Source organism: Pundamilia nyererei, unplaced genomic scaffold (genome assembly GCF_000239375.1).
Source record: "Pundamilia nyererei isolate P.nyererei 1_Seehausen unplaced genomic scaffold, PunNye1.0 scaffold00090, whole genome shotgun sequence".
Classification (NCBI taxonomy): domain Eukaryota; kingdom Metazoa; phylum Chordata; class Actinopteri; order Cichliformes; family Cichlidae; genus Pundamilia; species Pundamilia nyererei.
Genome location: NW_005187491.1, coordinates 2,014,989 through 2,042,967, shown reverse-complemented (window position 1 = coordinate 2,042,967; position 27,979 = coordinate 2,014,989). Strand labels below are relative to the sequence as shown.

Sequence of the window (27,979 nt, the reverse complement as noted above, 5' to 3'; positions counted from 1 at the left end):
ATTCTTTGATATAATTGCCAAATACATCCCCTGAGGTGTTTGGCTGTCTGCCTTGCTTCTAGAAGTACTTTGCTTTAGAAAACAAAACACTGAAACTAATTTATTAGTGATGTTTGTGAGTGAGCTGTCTCACACAATTACAGTAGAGTAGTTGTAGCGCATTAAGTCAGAACAAGATACTTTATTAATCCATAGGGAAATTATGTGTAAGCAATTTTGTAACTGTTGGTATTTAAGTAGCTACAAATTGTGTGAGGGACTGATGTGTAGTCAGTTGTTCACATCCTCAGTAGTAGTTTAGCTGTTGCTCGTAGACATTTCCATCTGTGGGGGAAGTGAAACGGGCAGTCTGGGAAACAATAGCCGATGTGATGTGTGTCACCAACAAACGATGAGCATTGTCTGAATTCTGGCCATTTCCACTCTAATCCTTTCTTTCTCTCTCTTTCTTGCTTTGTCTCTGTGATCTGCTGGTGCCTTCTCCACCACCACCTTTTTCTTCCTCCCACACATCTGGATCGCTCCCTGGCCTTGTTGACCCACAGCACGATGAATACCACATGATGCATCTCGTATGTACCTCTCACAGTCCCCCCGGCTCACCTATGCCTCGGAGTCCCTCCAGCACGACTGCTTCTGATTCCAGCGTGAGTAGATCAACACTTACTAACACAATTTATTCGTGCTTTTAATGTATTTTTACAGTTTTAAAAGCTCTGGTAAGCAAATGTTTTTAAAAACATTTTATTAAACTGACCTGTCATAATTAAAACAGTTAGAGACTTATTCTGATTAAGTTGCAATCAACTTTAACTGGATGTGTTTCTGTGATTTCCTGTAAAAAACTATGAAAGCTGTTTGATTAGGCTGCAGCCTCCATGCTCCTCTCATCTTCTCTCAGGGCAAACTTGATCTTTTCTGTGTGTGCTTGATTTAATTATTGGTTTGTTATTGGTGTTCACACAGAGTTCAGAGAGTGCTGGCTCCATATCTCCTACCACCACACCAAATCAGGAAAGTCAGTCAGCCTCTTCATCCTCCTCCTCTTCTGATCCAGCGAGTTTTGATGGGCTGAGGTACCGCGGCGGCTTCGCCCAGTATCCTCAGAGCACCACTGGTATCCCTCAGTGGTAAGCAAACAACACCAAGACACGAGACTGGGCTTTTTTTTAGCTCTAAATGAGCATTTGTGGGTTTTTATGGTATCACTATACAGGAGAGGGGCAATTTTACAAGCACTTTTTAAGTGCCGTGTATCAGGGTAGCACAAAGCATTCACAAGGTACTGCTGTCTGAACACACACAGAAAAATCAGCTTTGCCTAAATTTTACCACATGCACTTCACATTACCGTAACTCCTCAACAATTTTGGGCTAGAGAGAAAATTCAGATGGTTCCTGAAAGACGATAATTATTTTTTGATTTTTTGAATTGTTTTTTTGTTTGTTTAATAAACAATAAAAAGACAAGTTGACAGGTTTACAGAGCAAAGAGCTATAATGTCTGCTATCTGTTATTATATATTAATGGGAAAAAGTTCTGACAGTCACATCTGAGCATTTACCCCCAAACTAATCTGTCTCTTTAAATTATAGAAAATATAAATTTGTGCTAAAATATAAAATAAAATAATATGATTTAAATCAAAGGAATCACCACTGTATAAATAGGTCTTGAAATAGATTGCCAGCCAGGTGCTAATGACATAAGTACTCACTAGTGTCATCTCACTAGTGAGATATTCTGTTTGACATCAGGTTGAAAGCAGGTCTGTGGTTCTGAGAAGCTAATGGGACGACCCTGAAGATGGAACATCAGTTTATGGATGTGTATCAGTTGTGCAGCTTTGTGTTAAAGCCTTTAATAACAAATATGACGCCTTCCTCCCTCCACAGGCCTGCTGCTGCTCAGGTTCCCTTTCATGGGGGCCTACCTGCCAACATGCCCCCCCACCCCATGTACATGCCAATGCAGATGCTGTGGTGGCAACAGATGTACGCTCGTCACTACTACATGCAATAGTAAGTGCAAAAACTGTCCTGCTATCATCATGCCAGTGACAGTTTGCCCAGTGACATATTTGTTAGACTACATTTATTTACTATGATTACTTCGCGTGCTGATTTGTTTGTTTGTCTATTTTGTTTCCATTCTCTCTCCCTATTCTCCTTCTTTTTATCTCCATTTTCTTTCTCAGTCAAGCAGCAGTAGCTGCCTCGCAGCCTCCCAGCACCTCCCCTCCCTCCTCCCCCACCCCCTCACCCCATCAGCCTGCCCAACCCAATGCTGTGCAGCCACCACTGGGACCTAACGCGGCCCCCAACGCCTTGCCAGAGAACCAGCCGCCCAACCCCATCCAGATGAACGCTCAGGGCGGAGCCGTCCTAAATGACGACGAGATGAACCGCGATTGGCTGGACTGGCTTTACACATTGTCTCGCGTGGGCGTCCTGCTCAGCATCGTCTACTTCTACTCTTCTTTTAGCCGCTTCGCCATGGTGGTCGGAGCCATGTTGCTCGTCTACTTGTGAGTTAATTCTGCAGAAGTTGTAAAAACAAAAAACGTATAATTTGTACTTTTAATTTTGACATTTTCACATCTGTGTTCATGACAGTGTACTGAATGTGTTTTTACTGCAACTTTATTTTCACCAATCATTTCAGTCATTTTAGATATATCTGTTAAAAACAACTTTAAAGTCAAGTGTGTGTCTATGTTTCAGGCACCAGGCTGGCTGGTTTCCCTTCAGGCCAGAGCAGCAAAACCTCAGAGGAGGAGGAAGAGTTCCACAGGAGGAAGCAGAGAGACACCAGGACATGCAGGAAATGGTGAGCTGGGCACTGTCTGTCACTGTTTTTCTGCCTTACTTTTCTAGCTTGTTGTTTTCAAAGACAAATATCAATTAAAATTTCTCAGACTGACGGACGACCTGATGAAGTTTGGCTGCATCACACCAAATACACTCTGGACTGTTTCCCATCTTTGGAAGTCAATGATGATGTGCCAAAAATCAGCACTTGCCCCACTTGAAATATGTGCAGAGACTGCAGAATACTTTGCACTGTACTTTGAGTTTCTTGTCTTGGCCTGCTGATATCTGTGCATTTCTTTGCTACCTTGATGTCTGAAGTGGATACATACAATGTGAAAATCATAATTTTTGGTATTCAATTATAGAATAGATTATAGCTTTTACAGCTGATCAACAGCAGTCCTAGGATGATCCTTTACCTGTAAACAGAAAAATCCTTTGTTAAAAAAAGAATTTCAGATTGCTGATAATGTGACAACTCAAAACAAGACTGTAGATGTCACTAGATATTATAAATATCTTGAAGTTTGGCCAAATGAATGTCTTTTGTTTAAGCATGTAGCAGTTTAATCTCTAATATAAAACTGAGAGTTCAAGAGAGTTGTTTATTCTAACAAGTCCTATTTTTTTTTGTTGGAAAAAATAAAGACAGTTGTTTTTAATAGGCAACTTCTCATTCACTCATATCTTTTCAAATAATTTCAGGTCTTTTCTGAGTCTTAACATGAGAGTACAGCAGAGAGATGTGCTGATAAAAACAGAAATGAAAGCAGGAAGGTTTCTGCTGTAGGGTTGTTTGCAAAGGGAAAATGGTTTAAGGAACTTGGCATTTCAGAGTGCTTTTATTCTCTGTTTCTTAACACTGACTTCATCTCTAAGCTTCACTCGTTTGCGTTTGGTTTTTAGTGTTTCATTTGTGTACATGATGATGTGTCAAGTAAACATAAACTTGCAGCGCATTATGCAACATAATATCCTGCCAACTCACAGGAAGCGCTTTCAAAATATAAATGCTCTTATTGTCATTTTAAGGTGGAGTTTAAAGCAATCAGTCCAGAATATGTCTGAAAGAGAACGTCTTTAATCTTTTTTGTCTCTGTTTGTTTGTGGCAAAGGAACGACTGATGGACGAAGGAATGGAGGACGATGACAGTGGCGAGGATGGAGGTGGAAGAGCGGAGGATCAGGGCCGGGCGGCGGCTGCTGCTGCCGAGCCGAGTTTCATTACAGTCGCGTGGTCCTTCATCAGCACCTTCTTCACCTCACTGATCCCCGAGGGACGACCCCACCCAGACAACTAGGTAGACCCCCTTGCTTCTAAAAATACTTCCTCTTCCTGCTACAGGACCCCCACCCCCACCAAACCTTTACTGGCCATAAATAACCCAAACGCATCTTCACACAATCCCATGTGGTCAAATACTCCTTGACCGAAGTGCCCGCCTAGCCTCCTGTCCTCAACCAATGAATGAAGTGTAAGAGCAGTTGCAGTGTGTTGCTGCAGTAATGGAACCTTTGGTAAAGTCATGTCTGTGCTGTGTTAATGGAGTAAAAGCTTCAGCAGTGAAAGTTTTTGTTTTTGTTTCATCGCTTGTGAATTCATTAAGAGTTGGCGATGACGAGAGACGCTAAAGGGAGTTGTCTTCCATTTTGAGCTGTGATATGGTTATGCTTGTGAATATTTTATTTCATTATTTTTTTAAATAATGGATGTGACCCAGAAATAAAAAGAAAAACAAAGTAAGGAATTTCTCTAAAATAATAGGGAAACGTTTCCTTAACAAACCATGGAAAACACATCCTCAAAGACATTTTCATGTATGCACACAGTGTGCATATAGACATTGCAGCTACTGAAGCACATTGTTTTCCCACTTTGTGTATTTTAAATATCTATTTACACATGTAAGTATATGCATCTTTAATTCCTGAATATATGCTTTTTTTTGAATAAAAAATCTTGCTGCAGTTTAATTTGCCTGCTGTGGTGTACTTTCTCTAGTGCGCAGTTGATGTAGTTCCACTGATGTCCAGCAGGGGGCGGCATTCACACGCAGATATTGTATCCTCCTCTTCTCGTTTCCCAGATTATACTTTTGCAGTTCCTTTCTTCCTTTCCTTCTTTCCTCACTCTTATTCCATCCATCAGAGATATGGGAGCAGCAGGAGTTGAGGAAAAGACATAAGGAGGCAACAAAATAAGACGCCCTTGTGCTTTGAGGCCGTCATTTTAAAGTGATTTCAGTAAAATATAAGTATACCAATGTATCATATGACCTCAGATGTCAGATGTGCTTATGTATTTAAATCTATTTTTAATTAAATTTACAGTGTAGCATAATATGAAAGATTATACAGATAAAAAAGTTGAAGGGTAGAGAGTTTGACTGAACATTTCAATCATAAATGACAAAAAAAATAAGAATATAAAGGTTCTGTCTCTGAAAGCCTTTTCTGGCCAGGTTTTGTGCTGGCCTTTACAGCTGTGCATCTCATCTCTTTTCCACACTTCCACAGAGGATGCATCCTTGATTGTAGCTCTTCTCATCACTTTGTTCTCCAGATGCATTTTAAGATTTGAGATGTCCTTCAAAGATGGCGTCCTAAGCTCGATGTCTGCAGGAAGTCAGTTCTGATTTTTCTTCTGTTTGCTTATGTATTATGTCCCATCTTACACAAATTTTGTTCCCGCACTTAATCAGTGTGTGATTTCTGTTTCTGAACTGTTGTGCAAAATTCTTCACAGCAAAAAGCAAAAGGGGGTCAGATTAAAACACGAGGTAAAGACAGTACAAGACAGAGAGGAAAATTAAGATGCCTGGCCATTACAAACCTCTCCAACTTAAAAGGTCAGTAGATATCTCAAAGCTTCCACTGATTGTGCTGAAAATGAAATATATTGGGCTCCCTATCTCTGCTTGAAGTGGGAAATGTAAACAAGTACAAACACTTGAATCTTTTTCACGCATATTTTGCTGCCTGAACTTTCCTAAATGTTATCCCAACAGGAGTGCATGTGAGAATGAAAATATTAGCGGGTCTTTAACCTTTCTAATGCAAAGCCTGTGTGATGATGGATGTGACAGTAGATCAGCTGATATACTGTTGCATTCACAGTCTGGGTCCACGGAGGTAGTCTCTGCCTTTTGAGAACGCTCTCTTTTCATACAGATGCTGATGGTCGTTAATGGCGGCACCAATAATCTCACAGTTTGGCAGTCCAATCCTGATTCAGCAAGTTAATCATAATGATACATTTACAGAGTACATTTGTCCTGTTAACAGTGCTTCCTGTTTGCTTCCAGTGAACCTGAATGCTCCATCTGGTCACATTTTACTGCATGCTTTTTTCTGACCCAGAACCATAACTGTACAGAAACAAGCAATAAATAAAATAAAACCCCTACAGTAGGCAAAGGCAGCTTCAGAAGACTATATACTAAAAGTAAAAATAAAATGAAAGATTTGAATACAGGGTTAGCTTGCTTCTGACTGCTTGCGCTACAAACTGAGCCTTCAGCACAGAGCGTGGCTTTTTCCCCAACTTTACCTGCTGAGACCTGCAGGCTTTCTGCATCTACAAATTTTAATGACTATCAGCAAATGTTTCGATTGCCGAGCTGTGTAAAAAGCTGGTCCTTACAACAAACAGCCTAACAATGAATTAGGGGCTTGAAAGTTTAAAATTTACCTGGCTGAACATGTGCAGGCTGACACAATCCTCACTGATAGAGAGGTGAGCTGGGAAGCAGCTCAGACAGCGATGCACTTCAGAGAGTCCTCCAAAACCCCCTAATCGAATGACCATGGATTTTTGTGTAGTTGGGAGTGGAAGGTCCAATTAATTATGCATGACAGCGGCTTGACGGCCATTTGATTTTGTAACGTGCGCCCCCTCTGAGCCGCCGATCCAATCAGGTTAGGACGCACCACCACACACACACTTTCTCCTCTACCTCCACACAGCTCCGGGGTGAGGCTGAGACTCCCCTTATCAGCGGGAGAGATTTCTTTAAGAGGGTGTTTGGGGCCTTGTAGGACATTTCATCATCATAATAAGTCCTTGTTATGCAGCCGGCTCACTCCTGTTTCCCTGCTATCAGGCCTCGTTGTCTTCGGAGAGGCAGCAGTTGGGCTGGACACCTGCCACAGCGGGGGGAGAAGAGATAGACTGAGTTCATTAGGTGAACAGGGAGGAGATGGAGAGGAGAGATGGAGTGTGACACCTGTGAGGATGATATGGGGATGCAGTGCTTTCAGTAAAAGTGCCTTGACTGAGCACATGCTGTAAACGTGGTACAGTGTGTTTAGGCCAGGTGTTACTTTGGATGTATCCATATATGTCTCTGTGAAGGTTCTCAGTCATCCAGGTCATCGTAGTCAAAGGAGCTTGCAAAGAAAAGCGTCTGGACTTGTGAATTCTGTGAATTCTCTGTAAATTTATCCTCAAGTTAAGTCACATGTTTTTGTAGGCTGTTGCAAACACATCCAAAAACCAACAAAGCTTGACTCAAAATGCTTTCCAGTTATGGAAGGTGGATTAACAATATATAATAAAACAAAACTGATCTAGTTTTGTCATATTTATAGTTTTAACTTCATATAGTGTTTCTGTCAGTTTCACAGCAAACAGCCCAACAACAGTAAGATTTTTTGGCTTTACTTCATAAACTAAATATCTTAAGCTAGTTTTTAAGAGGAACTGTGGGTGCATTTTACAGTATTTTATCACATCGGAAATAGTCTGAGTCTCAATTTCTCTTATTCAATTTGGATAGTAAGGTCAGAATTTGACATAAACAACATGGAAGCATGGATCCAACCTACCTTATGATGGTGTCATGGTGTGTGGGGTATTTTGGGTTTCTCAGAACCAATGAGCACGATTTACACCACAGCATCTGAGTGTTGTTGCTGATGACGTTCATCCTTTTATGGCAGTGTTCCTCTAGACCTCTGGTGGATGCTTCTAACAGGATAATGTCACAAGGCTCAGATCATCATGAACATGACAGTAAGGTCACTCTACTCAAATGGCCTCCATAGTCTCCAGATCTCAGTCCAATAGAGCACCTTTGAGATGTGGTGGAAAGGGAGATTCACATCATGGAAGTGTAGTAACTGTTTGATGTTATCATGTCAATATCTATCAAAAGAATCTCTCATGAATTTTTTAAGCAGCATGTTGAATCTTGCCACAAAGACATTAAGGCAACTCTAAAGGAAAAAGGAGTTCCAACCCTGTAACAGCAATCGTACCTAATAAAGCATCTGGTGAGTATATATTACATTTGAAACTTCAGACTTTAGCCTCAGGCAGTTGCCAGAGGTAACTTTATATTTAGAGCCAATCAATATTACACCAATACTTATGCCATAACAGTCATCGTTATACAAAATAAATATATAAATAAAAAATTATACAGTCATTATTTATGAACGTTTATGGTCAGACGCTTCTTGATGCCGCCCTGCCTTTAGCTAATGTTGCCTGCTGTGCTTGTAAGACCACTAAAATAGTTTTTTTTTCTACATTTCATGTAAAGCATATCTGTCGATACTAATATACAGTATATGTGTGGTAGGCTAGCATATATGGGTTTCATTGTAATTATATTACATGTTAAGTGGATTTCTTTGGGTGTGTCCATTAATGCAAGTAAAACTTCTGTTTGTGTCTTTTGGCCAGTGTAATTGTGCTGCTGTCGACTGTCAGAAGCACTGTGCATACAGGATATGTTGTGATTTACGTGATTATCTTGTGATTCAATTGGTTCCCAACATAAGTGCATCTACATCAGGAAAAAATCCCTTTGTTTTTGCATATGCTTAGAGCTCAAATTTGATATTTACTCTGAGTTTCACTGTACTGATCAAGGAGTGTCCCATACTGAGTATAATTCAATTTTCCTTTAATTTAACCAAATAGAAGTCTGCCTGAGATTAAAACCTTTTTCAAGACAGACCCAACCAAGAGCACAGGACAAAGTCATTATTACAATTCGGCAACTTTACAATAGATTGACCATATATGACAGAAACTTTTTAAAATATTTTTCTGTTGCAGGGGTTGATGTTCAAAGAAAACATGATTATGTTAAGTAATGAGTTTAGTGGAGTAATAAGTAAAGTTTTTTCTACTATTGGTTTTGTAAAGGAGACCAGGGATCTCTTATATGGTCATCTTGGGTACACAGATCTGAATGTGAGAACAGAAGCCCCGCCCACCTGCTGTTCAGAACTTCTGTTCAGGAGGCGCAGGCAATGGGAAGTTCCCCAAGGAATAGGGAAGCGAGATGACTTATTAGCTTAATATCTATCCCTTTTTTTGAGACTTTGAGATATTTTGTCTCCCATTTTGTCTTTACTTCTGCCTGATTTTACATTCCTTTACATTTAATGCTGAATTCCACATATCTGTTTTTTTAACCGAGTTTTGGGGTGATGGAGCCTATCCCAGATCACACAGGGCTAAAGTCAGGGTACACCCTGGAGATGTACACAGGCAACCACATCCTCTCACATTCACACCTACAGTCAGCAGTCAGTTTAGAGCCATCAGTCTCTTCTCATGGATTTATTTGCACAAGGTTAACATTCTTTGTGAAAATGTGAGATAGAGGTGGATGGATTGAGCCAGATATCGACAGTATCGATACCAATGCTGATTTTGATATTGGACGGTACTAGCATAATATACGGTGGCCCTGAGAGACCAAACGGACTGCAACGGAAATAGGAAAAAACGACAAAAGAAATAGGAAAAAAGAAAACAGAAATAGGAAAAAAACACAAGGGAAGTGTTTCTGGGGAGACAATAACCCGACGGACCAGTTGCAGGAACTGAAAAAATGGTAGGTGTGTTTTATCATGATTCATATAATACTGATGACAGAGTTTTAGACTAATAGTTAGGCTAACACACTTACCTCTCATCCTCCACTTCTGTTAAGTGTCTCCCTGCGCAATTCTTAGCATATTTTGGTTCCTGCAACTGGTCCGTCGATATTGTCTCCCCAGAAACACTTCCCTTGTGCTTTTGGAAATCAGTTTTTTCGTATTTCCGTTGTGTTTTGTGTGCTTTTGCATCATTTTTCTTGCTGGTGTTTTCTTAAGTTGCAGTCCGTTTGGCCTCTCAGGGCCACCGTAATAATAGGATCAAAACTATCCTCTAAGTTCAGTATAGCCCAGTGAATTTTTTGGATTCATTATTAGCTTTGTTTAGAAATGAAAAAAGTACCTCAAACATGTTCCAAATGTGCAAATTGATGAGAATTCATCTCAAAAGGCAAAACAGACTGCTCTCTTCATAAACTGCCTTCATAAGTGAGAAGTACAGGCAATACTGCCCCTGTATTTACTTGGTATCAGATCAATACTGAAGTTTGCAGTATTGCACAACACTAATGAGTTTTAATATAAATTTTATATAAATAATTTTTATATATATATTTTTTTCTAATCCAATTTATTTGTACTTGTTTGTGTTTTTCTTTCAAGTTCACCCAATTTCTGGCTATCGTGTATCATTTTGATGTAAATGTGAACAGTTGTGTGGTGGGGTGTTGTTTGTGGCTGAGCTGCAGACGAAGGGTGGAGCAGGGGGTTCAGGGGCAGTGCTAGGGGAGGGTGGATGTCACAGCTGACCTTCATCAATTCCATCATGTCTCTCCTATTTTAGTAGCATGCTGGGGCCCGAGGAAGAGAAGGAGTAGCAGCAACAGCTGCAGGCAAGCAACGCTGAGTTGGCGGTGAGGAGCTGAAAAGCACCGTGAGTAAAGCAGACTGTAAATAAAGTGCACTGCCATCACACTGCCCAGTGCTGGGTCAGGTTAAAACAGTTAAAAGGGAGTAAGTTATAAGCTGACTGTCATTTTGAGAGCTGCATTTTATGATACAGAACTTGGTTTGGGTTTGTGAGCCACGTATTTCACGAATGCCAAATCTACACGACAGGAGGTGCTGTATTAGCAAAAGATGAAATGGCTGCTTGTGACATTACCGTGTTGCATGTAGTAACAAGCAGTGCTGGTCAAGTTACTTGAAAAATAGTAATTAGTTACTAATTACTGATTACTTCTCCAAGAAAGTAATCCTGTTATTTCACTGATTACTTATTTTCAAAAGTAATTAACTACTTTATTACTTCTATTTATTATGCATAATACAATTGAATCAAATGAAAAAGTCTCTCTTTAAAAATTGCTTTATGAGTTTTAATCTTTTAACTTTATGCACATTGCATCAAGCAAAAATTAAATTATATGTTACTGTCTTTGTCTTGAAGAAATGTATTTAACATTTAAACCTATTTTCTGTTTATTCCACCATATAAAATAAAATAATGGTTTGTTTGAATTCACTCTTTCAAATAGATGCAAGTAAAACACAGCAAAAAGTAAATAAAATCAAAGACTCAGCGTCAGTAAGTCCTGTCTCTCTTAAATCTACTGTCACCTGTTTAGCAGGAGTGGGGCCGGTGGAGGTTTGCCTGGTGCTGCAGTGGTCATGTCAGTGGGGGGATCTGGGAGTTTCTCTGTGAATTTCACATTCCTTTGGCAGCGTGCTAGGTTGTTACGTCTGTTGCTGCCATAGACATTATACGCTCGTACGTCATTGTCATGAGACACTCTCACAAGAAAAATCATGGTTTAATAACACAGTAATGCAGCGTGCTTACGGGAAAGTAACAGTAATCTAATTATTTTTTTTGCAATAGTAATCCCGTACTTTACTAGTTATCTGAAAAAAGTAATTGGATTACAGTAACGTGTTACTATTAACATGTTACTGCCCATCTCTGGTAACAAGTGGGAATTATCACTGCTCTGCTCTTTACTGTTGATGCTTTTCGTTTTCTCAGTTCGTGTTCCAAACTAATTTGAATCTGCTTTCAGGGAAAGCACCTCCTTCACTGAAAAGAAGCTGGTGGAGACCAAAACAGAGCTAAAATGGGGGCAATTATGACTTATGCGCATAACAGTTAATAATTCTACTAATGGATGTCTAAATGATAACTAAAATCATTTTTTTATATATTCTTTTTTAACCTCTAGTGAAGAACAATAAAACGACCTATCTATAAGAAGGACGTCTTTTTATTGTTCTTTATATAGTCAAATCATATTCAAAGCAATGCTACGCTTCAAAGTCACAATCGCCCATGTAAACATAGCTGTCGGGGTAACGTAATGGTATAAAATCCCTCTGAAATGTGGCGAAGCATACGGAAGAAGTCAGGTACTGTACTTACTTTTCTCATCTCGTAATGGCATTACTAAAACTAATATATCAGAAGAAATCTGGAAACCACTGCAGCAGCGTCAATGTCAGACTACATTTGGGAAACCTTTTGGCAAAATCATCTGCTCTTGAGTAGAAATCCAAGCGTTTGTGGGCAGGAAGTGAAATTAGACTGTACTTTGTCAGGAATTCCTGTCGTATCTGTCTGTCCTCGGACAACTTTGCTTTCAAGGTGTATTTCCTCTAAAACAATTTTCCATTGTTTGCCAACAGGTTTCACATTTCACCACAAACTCTCCCGTGTGTTTGTGTCCTTTGTCCTGCCTGAAGCACTTTGCTGCCTGTTTGTTAAAAGCACTTTATCGCTAAATTTGACTTGGCACGTCTTGGCAGGAGAGATTGCAGCTGATGAGACTCCTGACCTGCAGATAAAGCATCCATTAAGTGTCTTGTCTGGAGCAATTCAGTACTCTTAACCTATTAGCATATTGTTAGCCATTTGTGAGATGGTGCAGCCGTGGATACGCACTGCTGTGCTGCAGCCAGTCACCACACCATAAAGAACCACCTCTCACTCTGCTGCTAAATGTCGTCTCCGACATTGTAATGCTCGCCGACTGTCCTCTGCCAGATGATTCAAATGACCGCTAAAAGCCCGAGGGAGGCAAAAAAGGGGTCCAAAATGCAAAATTGATGGAAATGACATTAGATTCAGCTCATGCTCCTCACTGTGTAAATTATGCCCCAAAATGGACTCTCTGGCCCGACTGTTAGCTCCAATTTGTTGGGCCATACCTCATGGTGGCTTGCCTTGCCCTTCCCTTCTCCCTTTAATCCAATCAAAGCCACGCTGGATGTTATTTATTTGTTTATTTATTTATTTTCAAAGGATGTAACCGATTCTTATCAAGGCAGAAGTAGGGCCTTCTTCCTGGTGAAACAGTGACTAACGTCCAGCCATCGATCTGTCAGTTTGTCTGCGGTGGCGGGTGATGCGTCTGGTGATAGAAGACTTTTTCTGCTTGTGTTTTTATGTGCGAGTGTGCAACAGAGTCATCAGTGCACACATTGTTTTCTTTTTTTTAATGTTCTAGATTGCATTAAAAGATGTTGATTTTGAGATTATTTCATTTCTCACTTGTTTATTTTAATGTATTCTAGAAATGAAATGACTTTTTTTACACATTCAGGCATTTACCTCAAGCACTGCCATAAAGTTTGTCTCCTTAAAAAAACATAAATGCATGAAGTTGCAATTCTTTGATTTAAACTGACCTTCAAAGCACATCACCTCACAGGTGTTGCAAAAGTCGATTCACTACAGTAAGCTAATTGAACGACTTCTTGAGTGGATGTTTGTGTTCTTGTCTGTGGCAACCTTAACCTCCTCTTAACTGTTTAAAATGAAATTTGATATTGATATTGGTACCAATATCGGCTTTGTTGGCTGATATTTACATCAGATATTTCTTCGTTGCTAGTAGTGAAGTGTTTAAACATAGTGTGATGAAGAAGATATATATATATTTTAAAGCATTTAGCTGTTTTAATAGATAATAATTCAAATTTAAAAACTAAAATTTCTTGGCTTCAGGTATCTGCATCATTTATTTTAACGTTTAGAATAAGTATGAACATCCGTTGCAACGTATTATCTTTAGATCAGCTGTTAATTAGGTCACAGTTTTGGTAAAACCTTAAATCATTTTCTCAAGATATTTTAAATACATGGTTACCCAATTCCTGCATAATATTTCTATTAACAATAATGGAAACAAAAATTCCACCCTTATGTCAGTTTTCAGTGTGTCTTATCAGGAAAAGGACACGTGGACATTGATTTAACAATGGTAGTAATTTCCTTGTTTTGTTCATGATGGCTAACTGTCATAGTCGCCTTGGACACTTGTTGAAAGTCCAATCAAGTCCAAATGCAGTGAAAGAAGCTCCAGAATGGCATAAGGCACACATTGTGATGCTTTTTCTTTTTATGTTTGTTGTTTGTATTTATTATGAATTTAAAAGGCTAATTTCATGGAAGTAAAACATCACAAGTAGGAATAAACTCTGCTGCAGGCAGTCTGAAGGATTTTAAGTTTGTACTAATTAGAGATGGGCAGCAACGCTAATTCGATTACTTTTTTCAGTAATGAGTAAAGTAAGGGATTACTACTGCAAAAAAAGTAATTAGATTACTGTAACTTTCCCGTAAGCACACTGCATTACTGCGTTTCAAAACCGTAATTTTGTTTGTGTCTCATGACAATGACGTACGAGCGTGCAAAGTCTGTGGCAGCAACAGACGTGCAGATTAACAATGGATAATATGGAGTGCGGGAGAGAGTACGACCATCCAGCATCTAAAGCGTGGACGTACTGACATTCCTTTGAGTTTGATTCCTTAAAAAGTGAGAAAAACATTAGCGTCCGCTGTACACCCTGCATGGGAAGAAAACTTCTTTCTACAGCGAAAAATTTAACTTAAAATCTGAGCAAGCACCTAGCACGCTGCCAAAGGAATGTGAACTTCACAGAGAAACCCCCAGATCCCCCCACTGACATGACCACTGCAGCACGGGGCAAACCTCCACCGGCCCCACTCCTGCTAAACAGGTGACAGTAGATTTAAGAGAGACAGGACTTACTGGCACTGAATCTTTGATTTTATTTACTTTTTGCTGTGTTTTACTTGCATCTATTTGAAAGAGTGAGTGTAAACAAACCATTATTTTATTTTATATGGTGGAATAAGCAGAAAATAGGTTTAAATGTTAAATACATTTCTTCAAGACAAAGACAGTAACATATAATTTAATTTTTGCTTGATGCAATGTGCATAAAGTTAAAAGATTAAAACTCATAAAGCAATTTTTAAAGCATTTGATTCAATTGTATTATGCATAATAAATAAAAGTAATAAAGTAACTAATTACTTTTGAAAATAATTTTATATGATGGATTGTGCAGAAATTGGGCTGAAAGGTCTATTGCTGTAACTAATTACTTTTGAAAATAAGTAATCAGTGAAGCAACTGGATTACTTTCTTGGAGAAGTAATCAGTAATTAGTAACTGTTTTCAAGTAACTTGACCAACACTGGTCCTGATTATAGTTTGTATCATCTTAATTGTGCTCCATGTTTTTTCTTACCCTCTGCACCCAGATAAAGTTTTTATGTACTGCTATGTCCTGGTTTTTATCAGGGTTTCATTGCCATGCTTATGAAAAGCAGGAAATACGGTAGTTTTTAAACATAGCTGAGATATGTATACCAGTGCAGTGACCACTTTCATTTGTTTCCTAGTAATCAATATATATATAAATAAATAAACATAGAAAATTATTCAAAATAAATTACACTTTTCTTTTTTAAAGAGATGATATAGTGTGATTTTTTTTTTTTTTAGCTCCTGCTTAGATCATTTATAACACACATTTTTTTCTATACTCTGCAGTCGGAGCAGGGCAGCAGCGGCCTGATGTTACACCACTAAATTAAAAAATCCCGCCCCCATTGTAAATATCAACTTCCCCTCCTCTGCAATTTTGTGGAGGTCAGTTGAAGAAGCACAGATGTAAAGGCTTGAATAAATGGCAGCTGAGTTTCATGTAGCTGCTTCAAATTCACTCCGGTTAACCTGTGGCATCAGTTCCTGCTATCACCTGTGAACCGCTCCATGCTCCAAACTGTAACATAGGTATGGTTTCATTTTACAATGAACACAATTTATAAACCTAAAATCAACCTAATGGCTTATAGTTTGGTATTAGTTTGCCCAGTGTCACAGTAAAGTAAAGAGTTCTATATTGAACTGAAATGGATTACCTTTCCAGTATTTAAAGATAAACCACAACACTAATAGAATGCAGTTAAATGCTGTGTTGTAACTCACAGCCTTAGTTTGAAAATGTTAAAATTCTCATCATTTGCATAACCAAAACCACAAAGCTCTTTGGTATTATCTTGACTTGTGGTGTTTCTGATTAGTGTAGCTGTCAAAGTCCATGAAGCTTCAAAGTTTCAGAGAGCAAAAAAAAATACCATCAGCATTAAATGGTAAATGGACTAGTTCTTATATAGCGAGCGCTTTTCCACTCTTCTGAGCACTCAAAGCGCTTTACACAACTTGTGCATTCACCCATTCGCACAAGCACAACTGACATTCACACCCATTCGCACAAGCACAACTGACATTCACACACATTCATACTCCGATGAATGCATCGGAGAGCAATTTCGGGTTAGTATCTTGCCCAAGGATATTTGGCATGCAGACTAGGGGAAGCCGGGAATCGAACCACCAACCTTCCGATCAGTAGATGACCTGCTCTACCAACTGAGCTACAGCCACCCTGTAGCCTCCAAGTGAGGCTTGGATGCAGACTGACCACTAGGTGGTGATGCAGGATGGGCTGAAGCAGCTTAAATCCTGATGATGCTTCATTTGTTTTGTTTTTTTATACTGAACTTCTGTTTTTGCTTTTATATTTACTCTATTTCAGCATTACACAAACCTTTCTAAATACCTGATTATAATCAATTTTTTAAAGAAAAGACAAAACATAAATATTTCATTCCATTACTGAGTATCTGTGATTTTGATCAAGCAGATGTAAATGAAAAAAACGTCAATAAAAGGCGCTCAGTGTCTGGGTGGTGATATATATATATTTCTCATGGTTTACAAATAACTTTTTTTTTTTTTTTTTGATGCGGCATAGTACATTACACATTATTTCCATACAGCAGAATAAAATAAATATATTGCACTTAAAAATCATCAAAACACAATCTCACTGGGTGTATTTGGATTATGGCATTAAAAACAAAACAATTTCAAAAACAAATCATTTTCAGTGGTGAATTGCGACTCAGAGGTGTTAAACATTTACATCAACATGGAAATCACCATTCAGTGAACAACAGAAAAGGACTTTGATTTCCACAACACGTACATTTCCCCGTCTTGCTCACTACACAGCTGAGATAAAATCAAGTACTGCCAACTCTTACACCCATGTTCTGCTGCGTTAGGCTACATGTGATGTTAATATATGGTATGAGTCAAACTGGGACATTTACAGTGTTTGTTTAACCAACTCATGTTGCTCTTTAAGCTTAATTTCAATCTTTTCTCTGTGCTGATCGCTGTGCAACTGCAGAGAAGTGTTAAAGGGACACCTTTAATCAAAATACACAAAACAAACAAAAAAAAAAAAATTCCATCCATACCGCACATTTTATCAGTAGTGATGGGATTATTCTTTTTATTTTTTGAGTTCATCTTTAAAATGAAAGTCTGTACCACAGCACAGGTTGAACTAATCGAACTGTTAAGGTAAATCGTTTCACTTTTTGAGTACAAACTAATTTGATTTTTCTGGCATAAAGGCTCAGATTACATTGATGTCAGTCTGCATATTGGCCTGGATGGTTTATCATCAACTGCAGTTTTTAGGACTCAGTTATAGACCACAGATACTGGCTAAAATGACTTTGTTGTGTGTCATCAGAGCTTTTAAATTAAATGACTGTAACCGAGTGTGTGAGCCAACTTCCTCATTTCTGCATGCTTTAAATGAGACCCAAGAGCCAATATTTCCAGCTGTGTCTTGTCACCACATACACCCATTCAGCCTCTGTAACACCCAATGAAGACAGACCACCAAAAGGCTGAAAGCAAGGAGGAGTCGGGGTTTATATTTCTACTGTACATTTCACGCTGTTTTATGTGCCTTTTGATATAAAACAGACTACAGTGAATGAGTCATAATTCAGCCCATTAGAGGCCAGTCAGAGTAGATTTATAAGGGCCACTCAACCACTTTCACTAACCTAAGCAAATTAATATACAGCTATTTAAAAAAAGGTGTCATTGAAGTGATTTTAGTTAGAGTCCAGTCACTATACAAAGATAGTGATATTCATCAGTCTGTGTGAAATCATTCTTAAACCGAACGACTTTCGTCAAACCAAGCGTACTTCCTCAACTCCACAGAGATGAGCAAGCGGCGTGTTGGATCGCTGGTTTCAGATGTCAAGGACAAGTTACTGAGCTACACTGTATGCTGAAGTAAAGTTGATCAGGTATTTAAAAAATTAACTGCTGAAGAACTCGATGTTATGACACTTCTATCACAGATAAACGTGGTGATTACGAGGCCATGATAGCTTTGGGTTATCTCCACCTCTGTCTAGAAAGTTTGCTGTTGGTCCGTGGTGGGACTTGTGTTAAATTCAAAGATGAATCTTAGATTAAAGGTCTGCATGTGTTTACCATGGTCGTGTTATAAGAACTGGAATAAATTGAAGTGCCAAAAACTGCAGTTCCCTAAATGGCCACTTGAGGCTTGTTGCTAAAGTGAGTCAGTGCTGACCCAGGTTAAAATGTCCAACTTTACAGGAGAATTAAACAGGTTTACAGCCTGTGACAAAAACTGGTTATGGCCTCTGTAGCTAATCTCCCCTTTCATGACAACTGTGGTGCAAGTGAACTGTTATGTAACTCAACAATTTAGACTGTACTTTGTCTTGAAGTTACACATAATTAAAAGTGACTCCTCTGAATGACACTTGAGTGCCATTTTTTTTTAGGAATACTAAAATATGAGGAAAATTGCCTAAAAATGCCAAAAATATCTTCTTGCTAGGAACCTTATCAAATCACCTCTAGATCACTGATTAAACACTATTTAAACAAACAGCAATCATATTAACCTTGAGTTTCAGGTGTCTATAGAGATTTAAACGGGCACCAAGAAAAAAAAAAAATCAGCAGTAGCATGGTATCCAGCTCTTTCGATACATCTGTGGTTTGAGCAACTTTGCTGCTTCCATTAACTGGTCCTTTAAACAAAGCAAAAAGCACCTTTTTTTTTTTGTTGGCTCATATTTTTCCATATAAAGTGTGTATGTCTACTGCGGTCAGCATGCGTCCTATTATTTGTTTAACTCCACAGTGACAATTTTCCTATGAGTAAATGTAGCACGTTTGCCTTTGTACAATGCATTTTAACATGTTTTTTGACATTATTTTCAAAACACTGTGGGAGAAACAGTGTTAAGTTCTAACTTTCAACTGTACATATGGCTGGTTTTCTCCAAAACAGAGGAAACCTGAGATGGCTGCTCCGGCTTGATGACATGCTGAAATGTTCACAGACTGAGCCTCGGTGTCCATCCGGTGGAGTTGTGAGTCATTTTGGAGAACCACAGAATTGCCTGCCATCTTTAGAGCCGGTCGAGCCCCTGCTACCATTAGCGCCTGTTTAAGGGAAGACAGGGTTTTCTACTTGTTTCTTTAAATAAGTCAAAGATCCACTTTCTGTTCAAGAAGGGCCAAGATCAAACATGCTCCTGTTATCACCTTGCATTAGATTTTTTTTAGTTTGTATTGAGGTCACAAGTGTTTGTACAATGTCTTTTAAGCATTCGTAGAAACCACAGGATCTGCTGGTGTTTCCGCAGGTCCAAAGGATGGCGCCACAGTCCTTTTTTGATTGGCTGTCAGTACACCTCATCCTCTTTATGTCACGACCGTCACCTCACTTACTGTAGGTGAACTATTTACAAAGACCGAAGGGAAAGATACAAACTGGATGAGGAGTGAGGAAAGAGCTTGATGCTCCGAAACACGGGTGAGTGTCAGAGCGAGGTTCATCCATCTCCTCCCCAAGATGGAGTCATACAAATGGTGTCATCACAGTGGAGGAATGGCGGAGTCCCTGGATGGCAGCATAGGGGCCCTGCTGGAAGTAGTGGTGGTAGCGTGGCATGTGGAAGGTTGGGAAAGAGGGGCCGCTGCCTTGCATGGTTCCAGCCAGAGCGGTGGGTGTCAGCGGCATGCCCAGTCGGCTGTAAGGGGGCAGGGAGCCCTGGATGGGGTGGGGCAGGGGAGCAGTGCCGGTGCCCATGGCCGATAGGGACTGTGGGTGCTGAAAACCTGAGAAACCTGAAGTCGTGGTGACCCAGGAACTCAGGGAGAGGTTATCTGAGGCGGTGAACGCTGAGCCTACAAGAGACAGATGAATGTCAGTTCAGTTGGGATACAAATAGATTTCAGAAAAAGGCTCACATAAATGTAATAAAACTGGATTTAAACCAACTTTAAATTCCTGTCATGGTCTCTGGGATTTTTGTACTACATCTGCTGTATTAGTTTGTTTTGCCATCTTTCTAGTTTCCCTGATCTACTTTATTCTCCTGCATCTTTCATTATGTAAAGTGTTTGTCTTCATGTCTCAGTATTAGTTATTTATACTGTGATACTTCCTGCTTTGTTTTAAAGGTGAGTTTCTTGTTCTAGTTTTACTTTCTGCCTTTTTTGTTATTTAGCTGCTTGTTTTTTGGATTCCTGCTTTGTGTAGACATTGCAGTCTTATTCTTTTCAGTTATTTTTGGATGTTGCATCAGCTAAAATGAAGTCCTCTCTCCTGACTCTATGACGTTTTCATATCAATACTATATCAAAATATCATATATTGTGTATATGACAAATAGCCTCTATATTATTTTTATTATGCATTTTGTAGTTCTTAGTTGCTAATATACTTTCCAAGTATTTGTTCATTAGTAGCTGTTAAAGTGTTTTCTTCCCACATACACTCACCAGGTCATGTTCGGTTATCAGTGGCACTGTAATTATCCCTCAAATATTAGTACACCTATATTTTTTAAATGGTAAACTTCCTTAACTTAAATTGTAACTGCAGAAAATGATGAAGAGAATGATGAGTTTCTATTTTATATGGAAGATGAAAAAAAAAAAAGGAAATGAAAAATCTACTAAATATAATGCTTTCACAGGATCTGTGGAGTCTGCATTTATGAGTGTTTACCTCTGGTGTGTGAGGCGTGTCCATCCTCGCTCAGGTTCTCCTCGTCACCCGCGTAGGTTCGGATCGGCGACCGGGCGTATGAGTGCTTGTGGATCAGATTCTCAACACTTTCCCTACAGCAAAAGCCGAAGAGAGAGCCCCAAAATAAATCTCTTTTTGTCATTTTAAATATTTTAAAAGACATTTTTTATTTGATGAGATGCAGACTTAACAAAAAAGAAACTATGTCACTTTTTTTTGTAAAACAATTTCTAGAATATTTGATTAGGAGCTTAATAAAATAGTTGCAGAATAGTTTTGTTGAATAGTTTTGATAGAAACTTCAATTATCCATTAATGTCTGACAACATAAAACAGATACAACATCAAGATCAGAATAAATTTTTTTTTAAATGAGTTGGGTTTTTCACCTATAATCTAATGTGATAATGTTCAGGGGTTAGTGACACTGAAACTGACAGGTCACAGATTTATTTTTAATACCAGTGCAATTTTCTAGTATCTGCCTTTTGGTCCATTCTTTGTTTCTGTGCAGTAACAGGATCTTTCCTCTTTACGTGATGTTTTTTTGGCAGCATGTCTAAGTGTGAATTTCCCTTTTGTGTATTTTAACGTTTGTGTTGACTGTGCATGTAGATTTTGGTTTGTGTGTGCGTCTTCTGTGTGTGTTTACTATCCAACAAAGTGCATTAGCTCATTTGAGTCTTGTCAGACAGCACTTCTCAAACACAGTGACACAAATTGTTGCAGGGGGGGCGGGGGTAGTGAGTGTTCACGAGTGCGTGTGCATGGCTGGGTGGACAGGCAAGTGGTCTGCATCACGAGAGCCATGCGTTCACATTAGGAGCCCCCCTCCTTGCAGCCCCTTTGCCTCCAATTAGGTTAGGAAAGTGCAATATCTGTCAGCAGAGGAGTACAAATGTGTGTGTTTTTATCAGCGTCGGGCCCCTCCGGCAGAGGGGCCACCGTGAACTCCCACAATACGCAGCATCAGGCGGGAGGCAAACAAGGAGGGGAAGAGGCGGGGCATGCTGGTTTCAATCAGTCATTGCAGCCAATTGAATTACAGTGTGTTTTAGTGCAGTGGCCGACTCCAGACTAATGTGATTTCTGCAGCTCCCTAAGATCAATTGATCTGGTCTAATTCACAGCCCTCAAAAAAGAGAAAGACAGAGGAGAAGAAGGAGGGAGGAGTGTTTGTCTGGCTGTTTTTCGACAGTCTCTGTTTGGGATATTTGATTGAAGGAAATGGGCAGATGGTCTGATTTTGTCAGCTGATTTTGGCTGTAGTGCCGGAATCGGGAATTACGAGAAGTGTGTGTTTTGGCAGCGTTCATAAAAAAAAAATCCTTTGGAGGGGTGATTTATAACTCTACGTGTGTGTGTGTGTGTGTGTGTGTGTGTGTGTGTGTGTGTGTGTGTGTGTGTGTGTGTGTGTGTGTAAAGGACAGACAAACTCTTCTTGTTCATGCAGAATATAGAGAAATGAAAATAGAACATATAACAAAAGGAAAAGCAAGATAAAAGGACTGGGGGGGGGAGCACAAGTGATGGGGGAAAGAAACGAGGATGATAGCTGGGAGTTTCAGTGTTTAAAATTTGTTTAAGATAAGACAGACAGAAATGAAGAACAAAGAAGGTAAAGAGGGAGGACAGAAAGGGAAGACTGAAAGAAAAAAGAAATACAAGGGAAGGATGATCAAGAAGGTAAGCAAAGAGAATGTGAACTAATAAATAAAAATAGAGACGAGGAAGAAGAAGGATACAACTAATACACAGACTGGAAAAAAAACTGGAAAAGAAAAAGTAAAATGAAAATTTTAAAGAAAAGGGGACAATGAAAAAGGATTGAGGGGAATCAAAAAGGGAAAATAAAGAAAAGTACCGAGACCAAGTAAAAGAAAAAAGACAAAACTGGGGAGAAATATATAAACCATTTTTTAAAAAAATGGATGAATGAAAATTGAAGCAAAGACAGGGAATAAAAAGTAAAAGGGTTGTATGAAGACACAAGAAAACAAGAATAAAAGATGTGAAAGCAAGAACAGAAAGAATGACAGAGTACAGTATGTGGAGCATGGATTATCTGTTCTCCACTGACACAAACAGAGGGAAATAAACACTCCAGCTTCTGTATTTACTAATGAGCAGCAACCCCGGCTATCTAACACTCCCCCCTAATCGTGTATCTTATCCGCAGCGGTGGGGAGAGAGGTAAACAAACAGTGCAGGACCCAGAATCCCATGTACCTCTCCATGTCCGTCAGCCGCGAGGAGTCCCGGAAACCTTTGGCGAACGGGTTGCTGTCAATCTTCAGTTTGGTTATCTGGGAAAACACAGGAGCAGGAGAGTGAAACGAGTCAGTCAGGTCAGGTTTGACACCTCATTTTATTGTTTTTTTTGAGTCAACATGTCTCTTCACGCTGGTTCTCTGCAGCTACCACATCCACAGAAGCCCAAAGCATAGCCAGGTTTTAAAGCTATTTATATTTTTTAATGTCTGTATGCATGTCTCCTCTTTGTGCTACAAAAGAAGCAGTAAATAAAGGGACACACAGGAAAAGCAGCACAATTTCTCAGCTCTTATTTCATTGACACTTTTACAATTAAATTAATTAAATTCTAAATGACCAGATTTATTTATTTCCACCAGCACAGCACCAAAAGGTTTGCAGGTCACAAAATTTTAATCAATTATTTTAGTTTTATTGGGGAAAACTGTGAGAATTTCACAACTAATTAAAAATCATAAGAAACGTGATTTACTTATAGAAATTCTGTTCTGGATAAACTTCACCTACTTGCAAGGTGCACAAAGAAGGGGATAAAGACAGCAGACAAGCTATTCAGCACTTTCATTATGCAGAACAACTTTGTTATTTGATTTACACATTCAGGTTAGCGTCATGGGGTTTATTACAGATGAAATTTTAAACTGAATAGGTATAGAAACAACCAACTGTGTACATGTCCAACACAAACACCCACCAATGAGGCACTAACAAAGATGAGCTTTAATTACGGTATATGGTGTCAATCAAATAACAAAGTTGTTCGCTATATTGTACTGTATATATTATTTACACTATACTGTCTTAAAGGCAGAAGTGGATGCACGCTTGAGCTTTTACCTGGTATCTCTCGATCTTCGTTAGGTCTAAAGTGCACTTTTAATCTCAACCTTTACCCTTTCCAAGGATGAGAAGTCCTTAAATTGCTCAGACAGCACAACTCGCTGTGCTGATAAGGCCCATGTGATACAATCAAAGGCTCCAGATTGACTCTTAAATGGAGCTTGTGGCAATCTTTATAATTTAGAAATTTCATGGGAACCAGCAGCAGATTTTTGGCAGAGTCCTTAAGCCTGCAGGAGTCAACAATCACTCACCAGCTGGTTCTGGTAGGCTGTGACAGCTGTGAAGACAGTCTCAATGAAGACGAAGGTGCGGAACTCCTCAGATTTGAGATTGAGCAGCGAGGCAGTGTGGTCCTTCTTTTTTATGATGTGGACCCGTGGCTGGTATTTGTGCATGGAGTTGAGGATGATCTGCAGAGGACAAGAAGAGCAAGAATTAGTTTACAGTGAAATGTAGATGATGATGATGATGAAGATGATGAAGATGATGATGTGAAAGCTCACTGGAGTCAACAGAGTGCATCAAGATCAAGTTCAGATATATTCTATTTGATTATGTATTCCATCTCTGTACCACAAAGCACTATTATTGTCCATTAAAACATACCAGGGAGTCATACTGTCGCAGTGACTATTCATTGTGTGAACACACAAACTTCAGTTTACTTTTACCCAATCCAATTCACACCCTTTTGCCGCTGGATATACTCGGCAATCCACAAGCGTTCTATTAATGTGCAGCATAAAATAGTTCCCAAACATTTCATCAAAGTTACAAATATAAAAACCAAATTACACTGACATTTGTGACTCATTTTAAAAGATTTCCACAAAGATGATCCACAAAATGAGAATTGACAAATGTATTTGAGAAAAGATTAATTTGCATGGAGGATAATTTTGCCATTAAAATCATAAAGAAAAAAAATCATTTTAAGCATTTAGTATTAGTTTGAAAGGCTATGAACACGGGGTGTGTAAAGCTAAATAAAGTGAATTTGTATACAAATGCTGAGTCTTTCTAATCTAGCCCCTCCCTGTCATACTGTGGTTTATGTTTTATATATGTAATTTTTTTTATATGTATATTACATTTGGTTATGATATATTTTCTCTTTTCTTGCTTCTCTTTATTTCCTTACTATGAATTGTAGTTTTGGAAAATAAAATAAATGAAGTATAAAAAGTATAATGCAATATGAAAACACTGCTTCACAGTAACTGGCTCAAGTATTCATTGTCAGAAAAAAAGGTTCAAGAAGCCCAGAGATGAAAAATTCATTTATACCTGAAAGTGATGTCTTCAAATTGGAAAACGTAATTTTCTGCTACAGGTAATCAAAATTTTATGCCGAATATTTTTTATTTTATAGAATATTATGCACATAACTTCAGTCTTTAAGAGTACAAAGTTATATTTCTGCACCACTTTTTGTTGTTGTTGTTGTTGTTGGTGATGGTGGGTGTGTGTACATGTGTATATGTGGGCAATTATTCTGTTTATAAAGTTAAAAATTAATGTTTAAATCGCTTTCTAAATATATAATGTCATTATATTTTTGTGATATTTTAGTAAATTTCATGTCTTTACCGTTGCTGCTGACCTTTCAAATGATCAGACTTAAGCTGCAGTGTTACAGAAATAATGGCGGATGAGTATATAATGGGAATTTGTGTGCATTCAGTTTATATGATAGCATGAGAAGAATTATTGGGGTAAGAAGCGATATTACTGTTATTTTTTATTTTATTTAAAATAGTCTTGCAATGTATTCTTTTCTATATATTATACGTTGTTAAACGCATGATATGTATTTATATGTATACACTGCATTCCACTGTTACTCGGCAGAAGAAAGAATCTGGCAAAACTAAAATAAATAAAAGGAGTGTAGAGCATTTTTAATTGTATGTGCTCATCACATTGTATATTTGTTTTGGAGACATCCACCTCAGTAGATTCAATTGAGGTGCTATTTTTGGACTGAGAAAGTGCACACACCCTTTAAACTAATAATTGCCGCGTTTCCCAGACTGTGCCCTTCTGTTGACTTATTAATGGATGACAGTTATTATTATTATTTTTTCGGCACTGTTCTGGTCTCTGCTTGTCCTTGCCATGATGATGTCAGTGAAGGGAGGATTAAAAGAACAATTTGCTTTAAGTCGTATATTTCGCCTGAAATGAAGCTAGCTTAACTCATTTTCACGGGGTTTCGAAACACTAAAGCCTCGATGATGCTAGATAAATACTTGACGTGTTGTTTCGAGGCAAAAAGATGTGAAGAAAGAAAAGAAAGAAGAAAAATCAGGTGCTCACATGTCCGTGTTGGTCCAGTTCGTTGTTCGTCAGCTTCACTTTCTCAAAGGAAACCATTTGCTTCATCAGCTGCTCGCCGGTGAATGGAGAGTCTGGGTGGACGTACAACCTGCGGGGAAAAAGAACAGCACCTCTGATTGGCTGAAAGGCGTTCGTTTCCTATCCAATCAACGTTCAGCAAACTGGCAAATTAAGAATCGCTTAGCGACTAACCAATTAATTGAAATTACAATAAATACTGTGATGTAATAATAATTATAATAATTATAATAATTTGTATTTATAATTATGAGGTTAAGTAGGCCTACTTTAACACGCCCTGTTTATAAATTCACAACAGCCGCTTGGTGTGAGATCGAATTAGCTACGCTACATGTAAAACTACCACAAAAAGTCATTAATGCCAAACAGCATTACACCTTTGTCAGAATGGTTTTTTTTACTCAGTATTATTATATGTTGTGCTTATTTTATTTTGTAAGATTTAATAATTCCTAATCTCAAAAGTTTTAATAGGCTAACTATAGAAAAGTCGTTAATAAGCACATATCAATGCATTTTTTAATTGAACAGCATTTAAGTGAAGACTACAATCTTCATATGGGCTCTAAAATCCAGGTTAAATGGCTAGCTATGTAAATAAATAAATAAATAAGAATGAATAGTTACTGAAAAGAGGCCTCCAAATGATCTCTTTCTTGAATCAAATCAATATAAGTCTGCTCTCCACTTTTTTATAAGTTGATTATATTTAGTTAAAGGTAAGACAAAATGTAACTGATTGTCAGGTTACATAAACAACAGCCTACCAGAAGAGAGTCAGCGGTGTCCATATTTTCATAAAGAATAAAGTTTGATATTGCAACTGAAATAAATCAGGTATAAAATATTCATAAGTGCCAGAAAAGAGCAGAATTATTAGCGAATTGTTCTCAGGTTTTTCGAATATCCACCCATTCTTCCAACGTAATTACGGTCATTTCATCTAACTTGGAAAGTCGTTCAAAATATTGAAAATGTCTTTGGAACATTTTCATATTCAAATTCAAGTCTACACAGAGGATTTTTAAAAAAAAGGGTATACATATTTTAAAAAGAGAGAGAGGGAGTTTAGGTCTGCCTACCTGGCGGGGAGAGGGGGGTCGGCCTTGCCGGCTACCAGCCAGGAGGAGCGGTGGTAAGCGTATCGGTAGCGCTTGTTGTCCACTGGGACAATGTCCATCAGCACGATGTACTTGGAGTCCTGGTCCACCCCGGAGAAAGAGACTCGAATGGTTGGAAACATCCTCCTAATGGTGTTTTGTTAGAGCAGAAAGAAATAATTGCTGAGTTAGAACACTGGTCTTTCTAAATGTAGCGCTTGCTAAAAAGATAATAAAAATGAATAAAGTAAATGCACAGTTAACTTTTTTTTTTTCGGATATTCACAAACAGTTTGTGTTTTCAAGCCATACTCAGTGCAGGAATACAGCTCTGAGTTGTGAATTATTAATTTGCATTTGCTGGGTTTGACGCTACGCCTCACCAATGTCCGTAAATGTGTTAAATGCAGTTCAAGTTTCACGAATTCGTTCACAGGTCCTTAACATCGCCTCACGTTTCCCTTAAAACTACACCCATATATATA

General features: G+C 38.6%; 2 protein-coding genes across 3 annotated transcripts in view; one reads left to right on the top strand and one right to left on the bottom strand.

Annotated features, from left to right (window-relative positions):
• Window positions 1–4,788, top strand: part of herpud2 (HERPUD family member 2) — a 9,194-nt gene extending 4,406 nt beyond the window's left edge. The window contains exons 4-9 of the mRNA XM_005739275.2: window positions 546–647; window positions 967–1,130; window positions 1,897–2,022; window positions 2,199–2,528; window positions 2,725–2,830; window positions 3,930–4,788. Of these exons, the coding sequence (XP_005739332.1) occupies window positions 546–647; window positions 967–1,130; window positions 1,897–2,022; window positions 2,199–2,528; window positions 2,725–2,830; window positions 3,930–4,115 (1,014 nt within the window). The 3' untranslated portion in view covers window positions 4,116–4,788. The remainder of the gene's footprint in view (window positions 1–545; window positions 648–966; window positions 1,131–1,896; window positions 2,023–2,198; window positions 2,529–2,724; window positions 2,831–3,929) is intronic.
• A 12,565-nt stretch (window positions 4,789–17,353) lies between these two features.
• The window catches only part of tbx20 (T-box transcription factor 20), a 12,755-nt gene continuing 2,129 nt past the window's right edge, over window positions 17,354–27,979 (bottom strand). The window contains exons 3-8 of one of the 2 annotated variants that reach the window (XM_005739243.1): window positions 27,477–27,641; window positions 26,353–26,461; window positions 24,285–24,443; window positions 23,146–23,222; window positions 20,896–21,011; window positions 17,354–20,069 (exon numbers count right to left, since the gene is read on the bottom strand). In XM_005739243.1, coding sequence (XP_005739300.1) covers window positions 19,741–20,069; window positions 20,896–21,011; window positions 23,146–23,222; window positions 24,285–24,443; window positions 26,353–26,461; window positions 27,477–27,641 — 955 coding nt within the window. In that variant the 3' untranslated portion in view covers window positions 17,354–19,740. The remainder of the gene's footprint in view (window positions 20,070–20,895; window positions 21,012–23,145; window positions 23,223–24,284; window positions 24,444–26,352; window positions 26,462–27,476; window positions 27,642–27,979) is intronic. The other variant, XM_005739244.1, reaches the window with a different exon arrangement.